This window comes from Sciurus carolinensis, chromosome X, assembly GCF_902686445.1.
Source record: "Sciurus carolinensis chromosome X, mSciCar1.2, whole genome shotgun sequence".
NCBI lineage: Eukaryota > Metazoa > Chordata > Mammalia > Rodentia > Sciuridae > Sciurus > Sciurus carolinensis.
The window spans coordinates 108,575,592-108,593,547 of NC_062232.1; the positions used below are offsets into that span (position 1 = coordinate 108,575,592).

The following is a 17,956-nucleotide window of genomic DNA, read 5'->3' on the forward strand; positions in this document are numbered from 1 at the left end:
CTCCCCTTAATCAACAATCATTTAACAGAAAGGGGTGGGAGAAAACCATTTTTGAGAATCTGACTGCATATGAAGAATACCAGGTAACTACTACAGTAGTTTTGTTCATCTGAGAATAAACTGGTGCTCCATTCGTTCTGTGGCCCTTATGAGTTTTCTAGAGGTACAGGGGAAAAAAATCAATGCTAGATATCCCCTGAAAAGATTATGTCTAATATATATCCCATCATCCTTGAAGCTTCTGCAGAAGATTATCATCCCATGCTGATCTGTCTATACTCTGAACTCAAACATGAAACCCACTCAACTGAAGAAGACACTTTATCTCAGGTCCATAGTTCCTGGTAAAGAGCAGAAGAGACAAGGTTCAGAAAGGACCAATATCTAGAACATATTTTTGTCTTATAAATCCTCAGCTAAACAAGCATATGAGGGATCATGGCAAGACTTAAGACAACAGATAGTCATCTAGGATGAGGCTGAAGAGAGCACAAGGCTAGGAGCAGAGTTAGTAGCATTCGAGTTTCCCTGCTACCATTGCCACTGCTACCACCACAGTTCAATCTGTCATTATCTTCTCTCATTTTGATATTTCAAGAGCCCCCTGGCTAGCTTCCCTAAATAAACCTGCCATTCTCTGCATTGCAGCCATAGCGATCTTTTAAAAATGAAAATCTGATCATACTTTACTACTTATAAACTATATGACCTTGAGCAAATTATTCAATCAGTCTATGCCTCAGTTTCCTCATCAGTTAAAAAAAAGGATGTGGTTCCAGGGCTGTTTGAGGATAAAAGAGCTAATATTTATAAAGGATTTGAAACAATATGTAACACAAGTAAAACCCAAATAAAAGTATCTGCTATTATTGTCATTTTTACCTCCCACCCACCTCCCTGCCTTAAAAATATCGCAACAGTTTGTCTTGGCTCTAAAGCTAAAGTTCAATCTCATTATATGACCTATAAAGGCTCCATGTGATCAGACTCTACCTCCTCATCAGCTCTTCTCCACTCACTCTCCTTCTTGCCATCCCTAGCAACATGAGTCCTCTTGCATTTCCAGGATAATGACCTTCTCCTTTGAACCTCAACATATTGGCACAGGAGCTGTCTCTGTCAGATTTTCTCTCCCACACTTCACATGCTCATTCACATCTCTGACTTCAACTTAAATGATACTTCCTGAAGGAGCACTGCCCTGATCTCCCAGTCCACATTAGATACCCTTGTTAAGACTCCCTAGCAGCACCCTTGGTTAAGGTACCAGACCACACAAGTAATAATGTCATTACACTGAAGTATTTGTGTATATCTGTCTCTGTCATTGGCATGTAAATTCTGTGAGGTGAAGAACCTTGTCTTATTAATTGTTTTATCCCAAGTAACTGGCACAGCACATGGCACAGAGTAGTGCTCAATAAATAAGTAGTAAGTGGCAACAGTCCTCCTTTCACTCATTCTCCTCCTGACACTTCTTTCTGAAAGGTGAGGAAGAGGAAACAGTAAAGTGCAGTAACATTAATTCCAGGCTACCATCCTTCTCCCATTTATCCCTTTTGTCTCATCTTACACCTTCTTCTTCTCCCTCCTCCTTTATATCACCCTTTGCAGCTGTCCCTTCGATTCCCATCTTCTGAGGTTTCCTTTCTTCTCCATCTTCTTCCAGCTGGCCACCACCCAGAAAGTCATTCTAAGACCTCACCCCTAACAACAAACTGCCTGTAATGAAAGGCACTGTTTGCATTCAAACCAGATCTGTGGCCAGAAAATGGTGGGTACTGTAATTACCACAAGGAACAAAATTTCAATATCTCCAAAGAGGCATAAACAGCTCTATCATCAGAGATAAAGTTTTTATTGCTGTTACTTGACTACTATTTGGCCCACCTCCCAAATGACAAGTCACACCAATATAAACACAATCCTTATTTAGGACTGCAGAAAGATGCAGGGTTATATCACATGCAGAAATAACCCAGAATGTCTGAGTGGAAAGAGCACAGCATTTGAATACTGAGAACTGGGTATGAGACCAGCACGCATGGCAACCTTGTTAGCTATGTGACATTGAACAACGTATTTTAATCTCTCCGAACTTCACTTTCTATATCTATCATATAAAGATGATAATACCTACTTTATGAGGCTGTTAGGAATCAAATGAAGTATGTTTTAAAGCACTGTGCAAATTATTGTGCAAAAGTACATGAAGATTTAACTTATTACTAACTGAAGTCTAACATTTCAAGTCTCGCTAATAACAATAAAAGTAATAGAAAATAATGTTCTAAACCTAAAATTATTTAAACCTTAGATGTATATTTGTTTCTCATGAAATTAGCTACTTTATTACTAATTATTATTATTATTAATTTATTGTGCATTTTGAATTTTTGACATGCCTGTTTCTCTTGGCATATCACTGTTTTCAGTTTCTTTGAAACTAGTCTTAGGCCTGTCTCAATGTTCAACCATATTTTAATTTATTCTTCTAGAATTTCCTAAAGGATTTTTTTCCCAGTACTGTTAGTATAAATAGATTCAAATTTGATCATGAGATCATAACTAACCACTTTTAGTCCCCTTAAACTTTTCAATCTTACTTGTATATTTTTAAAATCACAATACATACATAGCAAGAAAGACCTTTTTTATTTGTTCTCATTCAAAGAGTGAAGTTCTCACTCTGGACAAATAATAGAAACACTCTAGAGACCCACTCAACTTCCAAAATATTAACAAAGTAAGTATTTTATATACATGAAGCTTCTGTAGGCACATTCCAGCTACAAATCAAAATAACTGATTGTAGTTTCAATTGTGATAAAGTTTCACAAAATAAATTTTTAAATACAACTTCCAATTCATAAAGCAGAAAAGTCATAAAATTATAAGTGTTAATATTTCTACAACTTTGTATTAGTGACGTTTATACCTTCCATTGTCCCTCTCCATTCATTAGGATGTCAATTTCAAAATATAGAAATACCTTTCTATGTTTTCTCTCTCAAGTATGTTGTAGTATGACAAACATTAAATTGCACTCACTAAAAATCATTTCCTATTTACTACCTATACAAATAAGAATTTTGAATTCTAAAAAAACACTTTAAAATTGTGTAATTCATTATTATGTTTATCAAATTATAACACCTAAGGCAACCACAATCTACCAACTACCAATGGGGTTTTCATCAACCTATGAGCAGTAAGCACAAAAATAATATTTCTTGATACTATTAAGGAAAACAATGAAAATTTTCCTATCATATATTAACATTCATTTCTAATTGAACACATACCTTATTCTTTCTACATATTATTTCATATTATTTGACCATTAAAATGCTAGCATTATTAAAAATAATGTTATTACTATATTTCTATTTTGAAATATTGGATAATTCTCCATTAATCCATTTTAGTGATGATCCTTCTTACATGATTCATAGTTTCATGCTTTACTTCTACTCAATTCTCCTCCTTGTTTTATAAAACACTCTTTTTATTTACTCTTATATTCTCTCACATTAAAATGCAACATCTAGTCTAGCTTAATAGATTACAGTATCTTAAAAGATTATTATACACTAATCTAGGACTGGGGTTGTGGCTCAGTGGTAGAGTGCTTGCCTAGCACATGTGAGGCACTGGGTTTGATCTTTAGATAAAGGTATTTTGTCCATCAACAACTAAAAAACTTTTTTAAAAAATCATATTACACTAATCTAAAAAATTAAAAACTTACCTTATAACCTATTGTCTTCCGGTAATAAAGAATTTCCTTTTCCAAAAGCTCAAATAAATGAGGTGGGAAAAACTGAAAATCCTGAACATTTGGCTGTTTTGGAGGCCGTGGAGCCTGTAAGGGGAGAATTAATTACCTATACATTTGTTTTCATGAATTATATGAAGTGAACATATTATCTTTTACTGTTTTTCATACATGGGGAAATAAACACAATGGACTCCATTTATATGACTGGACTATCAAGAACTTTTTGTATTTCTATGTTATAAGGACTATGATTTGGCAATAATACAAGTAAATCTGAATCACAGACCATGATAGAACTCCACAACAGGACATAAAAACTGGCCTTGTTCTGTTTTACCTTTGGAATCTTTGGCTCACTGACACGCAAAGCCTCTCTAAAGTAGGCATCCACTGCGTAGTTTGCTTTGCGTTCTCGTTTAGGAGGTTCAATCCATTCCACCATACCAAGCTATACACAACAAGCAAGAACAGGAGTTTAATCATTCAAACTGTTAATCACCATCAAGTTCATTAAGGGCTGTAAAAGCATGAGAAAACCAAAAGAGAAAAACCCAAAACTTGCTTTATAAATCAAACTACAGGTTCAAAGTTCCACAATCTTGACCTTGTACTATACACCAAGTTTAGGTTCAAAGATGATTCTCTTCTCTTTTTTTAAGTAGTTCAAAAATTAGTTCTTCCTTAGTGATTGAGAACAATGTGCAAAATCTGCTGAGTATTTTATGTTGCTTTGAATAAATATCTAGTAACTAACATAGAAGGAGTAATTTTGATTCTGGTAAGTATGTTAAATATATGAATTAGAAAATAGATGAGAGAGATAAATAAGTCATATCAACATGACAAACATATATTCCCCTTCAAATCAAGAGAAATACTAAAATAAGACCTCCTAGAAAAATAGTTTTGTTAGAGTTGGAAAAGTCAACAGAATCATAAAGACAGATTTGAATCCAAATTCTACTACTTTACCTGCTGTACAGCACTGGGGAAATTATTTTCTCTGTCTTTAAAATAAGAAAAATAATATCCACCTTGAAGATTAAGTGTGATCATATAGGGACTGGGGGTGTAGCTCAATAGTAGAGTACATCCTTAGTATATGCAATGTCCTGGGTTCCCTCCCCAGCACCAAAAATGTGACCAAATATATGATAGCATTAGGTAAATAACCAAGAGTTAAATGTGAGGTATTATCAAACTTCCAAAGTAGTGTGAATGATAATTTGTTCATATTATAAAATTCTACCCCATCGTCAGCTAGAAAATACATTTTAGTAGCCAATACACAACACTGACAATATGAAGTTCTGGATTCTGGGGAATGATTTTCTAATTAATATGTTTTTCTTGATTTCACAGTGCCTAGCCTAGTGACTTTACATAAAATAGGCCATTACTGGCCCCACCCTGATCTTATCTAAGGGTTGAATTCCAACCTTGGCATTATGTTTTAAGAGTGGATGATAAACTAAGATGACCAGGATGATTCTACAAACTCCCAGTGTCTGGAAAAGTAAAGACTAAAGTCAGGCATAATAATGGCATTCACATATGGAAAAGTGAAAAGAACACAGTTCTTCGTTGATTCGTAAGATTAAAACCAATTTGGAAAGTTACAAGGATGTAGACTGCTACTCAAAATAATTGAATAACCATGATTAAATACCTACTGAATTGCCCCAAAGTCACTGTTGAATAAAATAATCTCTTCCATCATCTCAGCTGAAACAGCAAATACAAAACAGTAAAAGGAACTATCCTAAGAGGGTTAAAATTCCCAATACTACAGTGTTCAGAGTTGGATATCTGTCGTAGATACTATAAGGAGAATTTCATAATTACAAGAAAGGTTAGAGTAAATGACCTTTAAGGTCTCTTCTAACTCTAAAGGACTATGAGATGTGGACCTTACAATGTGATATTGCAGTAAAATGAGAAATATTCACAGCTAGGGCTTGGGTGTAGCTCAGTGGTAGAGTACATGCCCATCATGTGTAAGGCCCTGGATTCCATCCACAACACCAAATATTTTTTAAAAAAAGAAATACCCAATATACTGAAATGAATTTTGCTTTTCATCCCCAGTTGTGAAGTGATTATAATTTTAAAAAAGTTTTATAAATAACCAATATTTTATCTTTCTTGATTAAAGTGAAAATAAATTAGTAACAGTTTAACTTTCTAAAATTAATGTATTTGGCCATTTAACCGATACTTGTTTGAAGGTCTTGGTATTCAAATTTGAAATAAGCATTAAAGGCTAATTCCTGAACTTTCAAAAACAGAATAAATCTTGCTGTTAGTTTTAGAAAAGAATACATTAACACTAACTTGTTCAAGTAAATTTCTTGAGGATTAATGTAAGTCATCCTACTTAATTTACTAAATGTGATAATAAAATAATGAAACTGGTTCTATAAATCATATATGAAAGTTGACCTCAACATATAATTTCCATGATTTATAAACAATATTCCTTCAGATTCTCAATTCTCTTCAAAGGATAATTTGAACATAATTTAAGAGCTTATCTAGAAAATATGAATGTACAGAAATAAAATATAATCTCAGTTCAGAATATTCAATTTTTTTGATTTTGGACATTATTATTATTACTGTCAGACACTCAATTATAAAAATACAAATCATAATTATTAAAATTTCTGTGTAACTGTTCATCATTATTTTGCCAGAATTAGAAACAGGAAAACTTCTCTTATTAGAAACAGACAAATATTTCACCAAGACCAATTTTCCTCTAAAAATGTAGATGGGACTAGGTATGTTGCTCAGTGGTAGATTGCATGCTTAGCAAGTAGGAGACCTTGGGTTCAGTCTGTAGCACTATAAAAAATGTGGGTAAAAAGCTCCAATGATATTTAGTCTAATATTTTTCCATTTTATAAAGCATTCCTAGTTACAATAAGCCCACAGAAATAATTGCAAAATTAATAAAATGCTTATCACATAATTAGATCTAAAAAGCATACTAGGAAGGCAATTTTCACCCTGTGCAGACAGGCCATCACCTCCATCTCAGCAGGATAAAACATAGGCAGTCTGAGTTAAGATTAGGGATAACATTCAGACAAACGTAAGAAACAAAAAGCTTTTCAGAAGCAAATGACAACAACAAAGCATTATCAGCGTACTATCTGCCATGCAAACTAAAATGGTTCACACTTCCTTTTTCAAGAACTAAGAATGCAGCTTTTTCATTTTAATAAAATTCATAGCTATCAGTTTATAAAGGTAACAGCTTTATGATCCAATTTGAGAAATAAGATAAACAATGATACAACTGGATTATAACTTAAAAAAATAAACATCCATGAGTCCACTAGGTGTGACAGCACATGTTTGTAATCCCAGATGTTTGTAATCCCAGCAACTCAAGAGGCTGAGGCAGGAGGATTGCAAGTTTGAGGCTAGCCACAGCAAGTTAGTGAGATTCTGTCTCAAAATAAAAAATAAAAAGGCCTAGGGATGTAGCTTGGTAGTCAAGTGCCTTGGGGTTCAATTTCCTGTACACACAAAAAAATCTATGAGTCCATACTTACATAAATAAATACATAAATAAATTGGGGAAAGGGACAGTTCTTCCTTACAGAAAAATTCCCATTGCCCAAAATACAGATGGAATAAAAGAAATACAAAATTGTCATTGGGAAACACCACAATAATAACTGTTGCAGGCAAACTCCAACAACAGATGCCACAATCAGTGGGTAAAAGTTTCAGAACATTCCCCACAAGATATTTATCAATTAAAAATGGAAAATGGTAGCTTTATAGGGGAGAAACTAAGGGGACATTCTCAACTAAGTGAAGAAGGTTAGCATCACCAATAATAAAATATACTGACATCATATATGCCCTGCGAACACAGCATCCTTTCTGTGGCATTATTGCCAAAAATGCATAATCTCAGTCAAATCATGATAAAATGTCAGACAAACCCAAAGTGAGAGGCAAATTACAAAATAACTAATGAATATTCTTCAAAACTATCAAGACAAGCAAAAACTGATGAACTATCATAGACAAGACACAGAGAAACAAAATTGCAATGTGGCCCAAGAGAATAAGAAACAAGCCACAGACTTGGAGAAAATATTTGTAAAAGATTTATCTGATTGAAGGACCATTATCCAAAATATACAAAGAACACTAAAACTTCAAAATTAAGAAAACAACCCAACTAAAAATTGGGCAAAAGAAAAAAAATTAAAAATGGGCAAAGACCTAAACCAAAGAAGATATACAGATGATAATTAAGTATTTGAAAATATGTTAAAATGTCATTAAGGAATTATAAATTAAAATGACAATGAAAAACCTCTACACACATTAGAATGTTGAAAATCCAAAAACGCTGACAATATCACATGCTGGCAAGGATGTTAACGAACAGGAATGCTTATTCACTGCTGGTGGGAATGCAAAATAGTATAGCCATTTTTGGAAGACAGTTTTGCAGTTTCTTATAAAACTAAGCCTACTCTTACCATAGGATCCAGCAATCATTTTCCTTTGGATTTACCCAAAGGAATTGAAAATTTATGTCCACAAAATATCAGCACATAGATAATTGTAGCAGCTTTATTCATAGCCAAAACCAAGATATCCTTCACTAAGTAAATGGACAAATACATAAACAGTGGTATACCCAGACAATATTTCTCAGTGCTAAATAGAAAAGAGCTATCAAGTCATGAAAAAACATGGAAGAAACCTAAATGCATATCACTAAATGGAAGAAGTCAATCTGAAAATGCTACATACAACTCCATGATATTCTGGAAAAGAAAAAAAATATGGAGACAGAAAAAGATCAGTGGTTACAGTGGGAGGGGTTGGGAAAAAGGAAAGGAGAATGGGCAGAGCACACAGAATTTTTAGGTCAGTGAAAATACTCTATTTTATAATGGTAGATATATGTCTATGCATTTATCAAAACCCATACAATATATCAAACCAGTAGAGAACCCTTATATAAATGACAGACTTTGGGTGATAATGATGTGTTAATATATGCTCTTAATTATAACACATGTACCATCTCTGGTGAGAATGTTGGTGGATTTGGGGAGATCTGTATATGTGGGAAAGACAGAGGGTATTGTGGAACTTTTTGTACTTTCCACTCAATTTTGCTGTGAACCTATAACTACTTTAAAATAAATTCTATTTTTTACAAAACTGCAATGTAGGATCCTAGATTGGATCCCCTGGAATAGGAAAAGGACAAAAAGGGAAAAATGAGGGTTAATTTCCCAGATTCAATAATTAAAACATACATATAAATTGTTTCCATTACAAAAAGCTAAAAGAAGAATACTTGTGAACTCTGTACTTTTCTTACAACCATTCTGTAAATCTAAAGTTGTTTCAAATAAAAAGCTTTAAAATTACAGCCTTAATTTCAGTTTAAACAAACTAAGCAAAACCCTCACTTCTTCAGCAGATCCTTCATATCCATGCTGCATGCTATAAGGCATTATTTTTCAAAATAGACCACACACAACATTTAATTAACAAAATATTGGCAATATTACTCCTCATATAGTTAATACTAAATCCTAGGCATTGTTCTAACTACTTTATGAATGTTAACTCATTTCTTAATCATGATCACATTATGATATAACAACTCTAACCTGCATTTCATGAATGAGAAAAGTGAGTATCCAAAGTCATTCATTTAGAGAGTTGAGATTTCAGTCCAAATTGGGAATTTGACCACAATCTTGTATTACTTCTCAATAACAAAAGTAGTAGTACAGGTTGAACACACTAATCTGAAAATCTGAAATCCAAAAATGTTATAAAATACAAAACTTTTTATGAGTTTTCAGAGCATTTCAGATTAGTGGTGTTCAACCTGTAAAGTTTAGGTAAATTTTCTAAAATTTGAAAAACTCCAAAATCTGAAACATCTCTGATTCCAAACATCTCAGAAAAAGGACACAACCTGTAGTGGCTACAGAAAATATGATAATGATGAGGAGGAGGAGGAGGAGGAGGAACTAAACCAAATATATTAAAGGTAGCCCTTGCATGAGATTTTTTTCATCTATATCAACTTTATATCAGAGTAATTTACTTGACAAGTGCTCATGTTATTTTATACTTATCATGGGGAGAAATGCTGATTTAATGTTTGGGAATAAAAGTTACCTTCTGTTTTTCTCTATAGTCTTCTCCTTCAAATTTGTACAAACTTTGTTCAATATCCATTCTAAAATTTCTTAGAGAAGACTCTCCCATTTTCTGCAAGCGTTCATTCATCTCTGCAGTCTAAAATTGAACACATTGAAATGAAAGATATTATCAATATACTACTTGTGAAAATATGTGAATTCTCTACCTTTTTAAGTCAGGTTTTGAGATGAAATATCCAGTCCAATAATTTACAAGATAAGAATGCAATGCTGAATAAAATTTGAATATCAATTTGAGTTGTCCTGGGCTGGAAGTACAGCTCAGTGGTAGAGCACTTGCCTAGCATGTGTGAGACCCTGAGTTCCATCCCCAGCACCACAAATAATAATAATAATTTGGGAATATATAATAGAATAATAATATTATTATAATAGTTATTATTATTATTACTTAACTTGTCCCAAGTATTTTGAATATTTAAGTGGTGCTTCCTAAGAATTCTCACTTAGGCTGTCTTTAAAGTATTTTATCACCAAAGATATAGAAGTCATATTATAATTTCCATTGTATAAAATTTTTTGGCAGTACTGGGGATTGAAGTCATGGCCTCATGCATGCTAGGTAAACAATCTACCACTGAGCTATATTCCCAATCCCTTTTTTAAATCCCATTTTGAGGCAGGGACTAAGTTGCCCAAGTTAGTCTCAAACTTTGATCCTCTTTCCTTAGCCTCCCAAGTAACTGGGATTACAAGTGTGTGTCTACTGTATAATTTTAATGAGACAAATAGTTAATGCTAAAATAAATGCAAAGTTGAACTAAAGCAACACATTTTACATACTGATATGAAACACAGTAACACAAGAATGTTCAAAAAGTTGGATATGACCCCAAATCAAAACCCTCTAAAAACTAATTTAACCTATTTATAGGATACATAGTTGCTAAGGTTTGCATACAGTTTGTCCCCCAAAGGTTCATGTGCTGAAAGTCTGATCCCTAATATAATGGTACTAAGGTGGTAGAACCTTTAAGAGATAGCAATTAAGTCTTTAAGGGAACTTAATGCTTTTCTTTCAAGTGTGAGTTAGGTCTTAAAGGAGTATACTCTTACTCTTGTGGGACTAGAATAATTACTATGAGAGTGGATTGTTATAAAACCAGTTCAGTTTCCTCTGCCTGCTCCCTTGTTTTCTCTCTTGCAATGTAACTTCTCTCTCTCACACGTTTCTACCATGTGCTGCTTCCTGCCTCCACAGAAGCCAGTGCCAGTACCATGCCTTGGACTTCCAAACATATGAGCCAAATAAGTCTTTTTTTTCTTTATAAAGCATCCAGCCTCAGGTTTTAGTCCAATACAAAATGGACTAAAACAATCATGAATATGTTGAAAAGCACCACGGACACAGAATCAACAAAATCCATAGTATGAGTAACTCAAAAGGCAACAACCCAATTTCTTCGCCAAATAAACTGGAAAAGAAAAATATAGAAGTTGAGGGGAACCTGTAAGTTAAAAAAGATACATCAATTAATGGTAATGTATAGGCCTTGTGTGCATTGACTTTTTTAAAGAAAACTTTTTTAAAAGTAAAACTATTTATTAAATAATTAGAAATTTGACTACTTTCTAGATAATTGATGTTAATAAAGAATTGTTGAGGCTTTTCAGGCAACAGCAAGATCTGGCCTTGCAGAAGACGTGGAATTTCATCCTCCATTTCAGTGCTTCAGTACTCCTTAACCTCCAATCCCCTCAATAAAATTATTTGACCCCCAAAAAAATTTTTGAGGCTTTTCAGGTGGGACAATTACATAATAAAATTTCTAAAGAGTCCCTATGTTTCAGAAATACATAGTGAAATATTTATAACTGAAATGATATATCTGAAATTTACTTCAAAATAATCTGGGAAGGAGGAAAATTAATTGGGAATGTGAATACAGCAGGACTGGTTGACAGATGTTGGAAATTAGTTATGAATATATGGAAACTTATTATACTATTCTGTCAACTTTTGCTTATACTTGAAATTATCCATAATTTTTTTAAAAAGACACATTAAACATAACATTGTGATACTCTGAAAAAATGTGTAATATTTTAACAAATAATGCTTTACTATATCACTCAATATTTACAAAAGATTTTCAATTAACATGGTGTATCAGATTAATTAATCACAAAAAATGAGTCCTTATACATGTTATTAAATACAAAATGTACTTGGCTTTTAAGTAGTCTTTTCAATAAGTATGAGGTATAAGATCACTTAATTTTAAACTCTGGCACTTAGTCTTTAATAAGAAAATATTGTTTAAAAGCCTAATCTGTCCCTAGAAATAAATCTACAAGTTCTTATAGAGCACATGAGTTATCTGAAACATGTAGTTCAATACAATGCAAATGCAGTAGGTGTGTGGAAATGTGTTGGTTTTAAAGCAATCCATTATAGATATGAGATGCTATCTTAACTAACCTTCTTTTCCCCTCTTTCCAGAATAGTTGTAATGTCTTCATCTGTTAGTTCACTCTCTTTAGAAGCAAAAACATGAGTGGCTCCATGACGTATCATTTGTAACATTTCTTCTTTTGCCAGCTTGTTAGATTGTTGATCAATGAGTCTTCCTAATAATAAAAATTCAAATTATATTCAGTTATATTTCAAAGAAAGCACTGCATAATAGTTAAAATCAACTGGGTATGGTGGCACACACCTGTAATCCCAGGGATTAGGGCTGCTGAGGCAGGAGGACCATGAGTTCAAAGCCAGCCTCAACAACTCAGTGAGACCCTAAGCAACTTAGTGAGAACCTGGCTCTAAATAAAATATAAAAAGGACTGGGGAAGTGGTTTAGTGGTTAAGCACCCCTGGGCTCAATCCCAGTACCAAAAAAAGAAAAGTTAAAATCAGTCACTATTATGTAAACAATACATTAAGCAGCTTTATAAAACATCATGACTTTTAAAGTTGTTTATTTAATGAATAACTTACAAGTTTTTTTTTCTACCATATTATTTCACAATGAATTTCTTTCTGTAAAGTTCATTTAAAACCCAGAAGGACAGAGACATTTTTTGTGTCCAAACTTTGTTTTGCAAGGAAAGGTACTCTCTAATACACTTTTTAAAACCTTTAGAAACTACACATTTTATCTGCTAAATAATATCCAGTACTTTAAAAGGCATGCTATTGGCACTCTAATCATAAACTACAAGGGTTTCAATTAGGAAGATATTGATTACCATTTTTAACTGACTTTTTTCTCTAAGTTTTCAAATTTTGGTCAACCTTTATTAGAAATGATCTCCTTTGAAGGAAACTCTATGTATTTTAGCAAAAATCACGTAATTACGTTTATACATATAAATACCTTGTTGTATAACAATTGAATCAAGTCTCAGTTTTATCTCAGCTCTCTCTACAATCCTTTCTTCAACAGTGTTATCAGTGATGAGACGGAATACACGAACTGGCTTCTTCTGACCAATTCGATGGGCTCGATCCTAATAAAAAGATTCCTACTATAAGACACTGGACACTCTGGATAAAATTTAGAGTATAACCATCATACACTGTAAAATTCTGAAAATAAAATTAGCTCTTATCTCTCTAGATCTGCCACTTTTAAAAGTAGGGTGATGAATGTAAGAAAATTTAAAGACTCCTGGGAACACAGAAATGTGCAAATATTATACCATATCACCAGTGGGAAACTTCCAGGAGAACAGAAGGCAAAGCACCTTTAAGATGAGGACAAGAAGGAGTTAAAAAGTTCTTGACTGAGTTACTAAGTAACTTTAAGCCACTGAACACAAACATCTTCCACACTAGTTAGAAGTTTTATATGTGAAAAACTAAGTTAGTTAACTAAGGTGGTTATGTGGTGGCTTTATCTCATCATCAAGCAGTTCTTTCTGCATACCTAGGCAATTCAGAAATATGCAGTAAAAGGGTCATAAAAATTAATGGGATATTAATATCCTTATGATACAGTGGTCGAGAATCGGTTCTATGGTTTATCATTGGCAAAGATGACAAGGTGGCAACCTCTGGTAATATAAAAACACTGAGGGAGAGTGTTTCTAAAACACAGAAACTAACAGAGCAAATAGGTGGAGGGGGGAGAGTAGTAGAGGGGAAAAAAATCAAAGAAACAAGATTCAAAACAGCCCTTTTACTCAATACGAAAATGCTATAGTCTGGTAACAAAGTTGCAATAAAGCACATTGAAAAAGAATGCAATAACTTATACATATTTAAAAATTAAAACTCCGACCACTAAGTCCTGAAAGACTTGCTATACTCTTAACACTTTCAAGGAAATGAAGTGCTATCACCATTAAGTTTTTTTTAGTTCACTAATACCATAACTTAATGGGGCTTAATCCAACTTAGTTATATCAAACATGTAGTTTGATATCATGCTAAAGTAGTGATAATCATGACTCTGCATAATGATTTTAAGATATCCCGATGGTTAAATATTTTTCAATGAGACTCTATTATAAAAGGAAGAACTTGTAAGTTAAACTTAGCTGGCATATGACTTCATTGCTTCCAAATAGAAGCATTGTCCCATTACTTTTCAAAAAGAAGCATTATCCCATTATCCTATTACTTCTTGGAACTTTGGATATGTAGCAACTTTGCATCTTTTAACTTCTAAAATTAAGGTTCCTAATCTTAAAATGTGAATTACATTGAGAGAAGGTGTAACTCTAGTTCAATAAATGAAACTAAAATATCAAAGAGGTTACCTTTAATGTCATTATGAAAGGTCAGAAAAATAGCTTCCTGAAAAAAATTTTAATTGTGAAATAGTTTTTGGATAGTGTCCTTAAGCAGTACATGCTTTTCTGGAATATATTACTTTCATTCCTTTTTACCTTCTCTCTCCAATTGTTTTATTATGAAAGTTAAAATCCAACCTCCCAATGCTAAAAAAAACTGACATTTTTGTTTCATCATAAAAGACAAAACTGACACATAATGCTGAAATTGGATTTGGGGTGCGTTTATTTTCATCTTTCGTTTCTTTCAATTAGCACAGCAACTTTATTTCCTAGCATAATCTATCATCTACAAAACTTCCCCAAAATCATTGCCCTTTAATGATAAATAACATATTTGTCCTATATAAGTAACAGTAGTATTCTGAGCTATGATAAATTCCTGACATTGGGCTAGGGATGTACCTTAGTAGTAGAATGCTTTCCTAGAATGCACAAGGACCTGGGATCAATCCCCTGTACCGCCAAAAAAATAAAAAAACAACTCCTGACCTCATTAAAGAATACTAACCATAGCTTGTAGATCAACCTGTGGATTCCAGTCTGAATCATAGAGGATAACCACATCAGCACTTGCCAAGTTAATTCCAAGACCTCCAGCCCTGGTACTCAACATAAAGATGAATTTGCTACTATTAGGAGCATTAAAGGCCTCTATTGCTTCCTTTTATAATGAACAAAGGAAAAGAAAAAGAAAAAATCAAATTACAATACCAGAGTCTTGAGAAACAAACATTTTTAAATGGATACAGGAAATTTTATACACTTTATAATCGTCTCTATAAATATACTTAATATTCTTCCATTTTCAAAAATATTTAAGCATGTTTTTTGATACTGCACTGTGTGGATGGCTATAGAACATCCACACATAAATGAAGCCCCTAATTTCTAAAAGCTTATACCAAGAGATAAACTTAGAATGTTCACGTAGACACATTTAAGCAATTAATAATTCATTTACATTCTAAAACAATAGCAAAAATGTTCTAATTGACTAAAAGCTAAAATACTAAATTCATTTTGGGAGGCAAAATGAAGAAATATCAACTTCATTCCCATTAGCTTATGAAGGATTGATAAAGGTACAACTTAGAGATCAACCAAGAAAGTTTAGAAATGGAATGAGAGCAATAAAGGGCAAGGCAAGAAGATTTATATCAGTATGAAAACAAGGAACAAATCCTACATAAACATCTCATACAAATTGGAAACACACTAACATTCCAATATACTCCATTATGTATGATCTGTCAAAATATATATATGCATCCTACTGTCATGTACAACAAATTAGAACAAATAAAAAAACTAATTAAAAAAATATAAGGCAAAAATGAACAAATGATTCACCAAACAAATACAAATGGATAAAAATATAAGAATAATATTTAATCTCACTAGTAATCAAATAAATGTAAACTAAAATAACAAAATACCATTTCTGAAGCTTAAAAATAATAATATTCAAAATTGATGAGGGAGCAGGGAGACAGGCACTCTCATACATTGCTGCTATGAGTGTAAATTGGTACAGACGTTCTGGAAAGCAATTTGGCAATGTGCAGCAAGAGCCTTAAAAATGCTCATACCCATTGACTCAATAATTTCACTTCTAGAAATGTATCCTAAGAAAAGAGATGTGCACTAAGTTTTACATATAAAGACTTTCACTGTAGCACTACTTAGAACAATCGAAAACTGAAAATGAGCTAAATAATCAATAATAAGGGGATATGTTATTTATAGTACATCCAGAGGATGAAATATCATCCTTAAATGGCTTCTATAATAGTTTTACTGACAAAGGTAAGTATAATATAATATGGAGTAAAAAGAATCACAATAGTGTGCTTTATGTATAACATGTATAATAATCAATTACTTATACATACTATATATTCATAAAAAGAGTGGCCAGAAATCCTTCTTTTTCCAAATTTCCTTCATCATTAACATATTATATGTATAAACACAAAATGAAGGAAGTTACTTGTTTAAGGAACGGGCTGTCATGGTCAAAGTTGTAGGCAGAGAAGGTGATTCCTGCTTCCATAGTGAGCAGAACTGGTAAAAAGGGTGTGAATCACAATTCAACCGTTTATTATATCTGTGATTCTGGCCAAGTATTTAACCTCTCAGACATAGTTTCACATGGTGAAAATTATGCCACTACTTCAACTGGGCTGCTGAGAGAATTCAACTGGAACTTTAAGTTGCCTAACTTACAGTAGTTGCCTGACAAATGTTAGTTTCTTTCCCATAGAAGTGAGGAGGACAATTAAGTTGGAGGATGACCAGAGGCTTGGCTACGTGAATTTAACTGAAAACGGAGAAAGGGAATATCTGAGAATTACTGAGAAAACGTATTTCTTCACAGCTGGCACACAATCGGGTAAGGAATCCAAAGTGGTCTTTCCCTTATTAGGAAAAGAGATGAAATGATAGTGGGGACAACAACATAATGGGAAAGTAGGGCATTTCCAGAAAAAAAAGAGTATCTCTGACTTCACCATATTTAAATTTAAAAAATTCAATACATGTAATTCAGTCTCTGAAGGGAGATCATTATTTGAATTTTTTTTAAAACGACTAGATTTGGACAGGAATAGGAAATGAACAGAGAGATTGGTCACAAGTACAAACTGGCTACTTGAGGTCAGAAAGGGTTTAAAATGCTTTGAAGTCATGAAATTTGTGAGAGATAATCTAAAAACCTATAAGAATTTCCAAATTCAAGAAAGATCCCGAGTGCTAGATAGGCTTACTAAGTGACTCATTCCTAGAAACCTTTTAGTGTTCCAACATCCAATTTCATGATAAGCAACTGTACCTATGCTGTCATATTTAATTTTTACAAAAGTTCTATAAAGTCAAGATTATTCCCTTTACAGATTACTATATTCCACGAGTTTTAAGGTTGCTCATAAACCAGTAAAATCTCAACTGTTAAACTCACAAATGGCAAGGTCCTCCTACAGGAGATAAATTAAGAGAAGAAAATGACACAGAATCAGAGGTCAGAGAGTAAGTTGACAAACAATAACCAAAAGGGTCAAAGATAGCAGGGATTAGAGGAGATAAGGATGAAATGGTATAGGGTCCTGCAACTAAATGTGTCTCTGAAGACTTTAGAAGGAATGATTTGTAAAGAGTTGATGGAAAAGACAAGTTGAAAGTCAGAGAAATGGTAACAAAAAATTCAATACGC

General features: G+C 33.1%; 1 protein-coding gene across 6 annotated transcripts in view; it reads right to left on the bottom strand.

The window, feature by feature from the left end:
• Smarca1 (SWI/SNF related, matrix associated, actin dependent regulator of chromatin, subfamily a, member 1) overlaps window positions 1–17,956 on the bottom strand; it is a 71,684-nt gene that overhangs the window by 27,956 nt on the left and 25,772 nt on the right. For all 6 annotated transcript variants that reach the window (XM_047536647.1, XM_047536650.1, XM_047536649.1 and 3 more), the window contains 6 exons: window positions 15,257–15,409; window positions 13,326–13,458; window positions 12,431–12,579; window positions 9,965–10,084; window positions 4,119–4,229; window positions 3,752–3,865 (listed from right to left, as the gene is read on the bottom strand). In XM_047536647.1, the coding sequence (XP_047392603.1) occupies window positions 3,752–3,865; window positions 4,119–4,229; window positions 9,965–10,084; window positions 12,431–12,579; window positions 13,326–13,458; window positions 15,257–15,409 (780 nt within the window). The remainder of the gene's footprint in view (window positions 1–3,751; window positions 3,866–4,118; window positions 4,230–9,964; window positions 10,085–12,430; window positions 12,580–13,325; window positions 13,459–15,256; window positions 15,410–17,956) is intronic.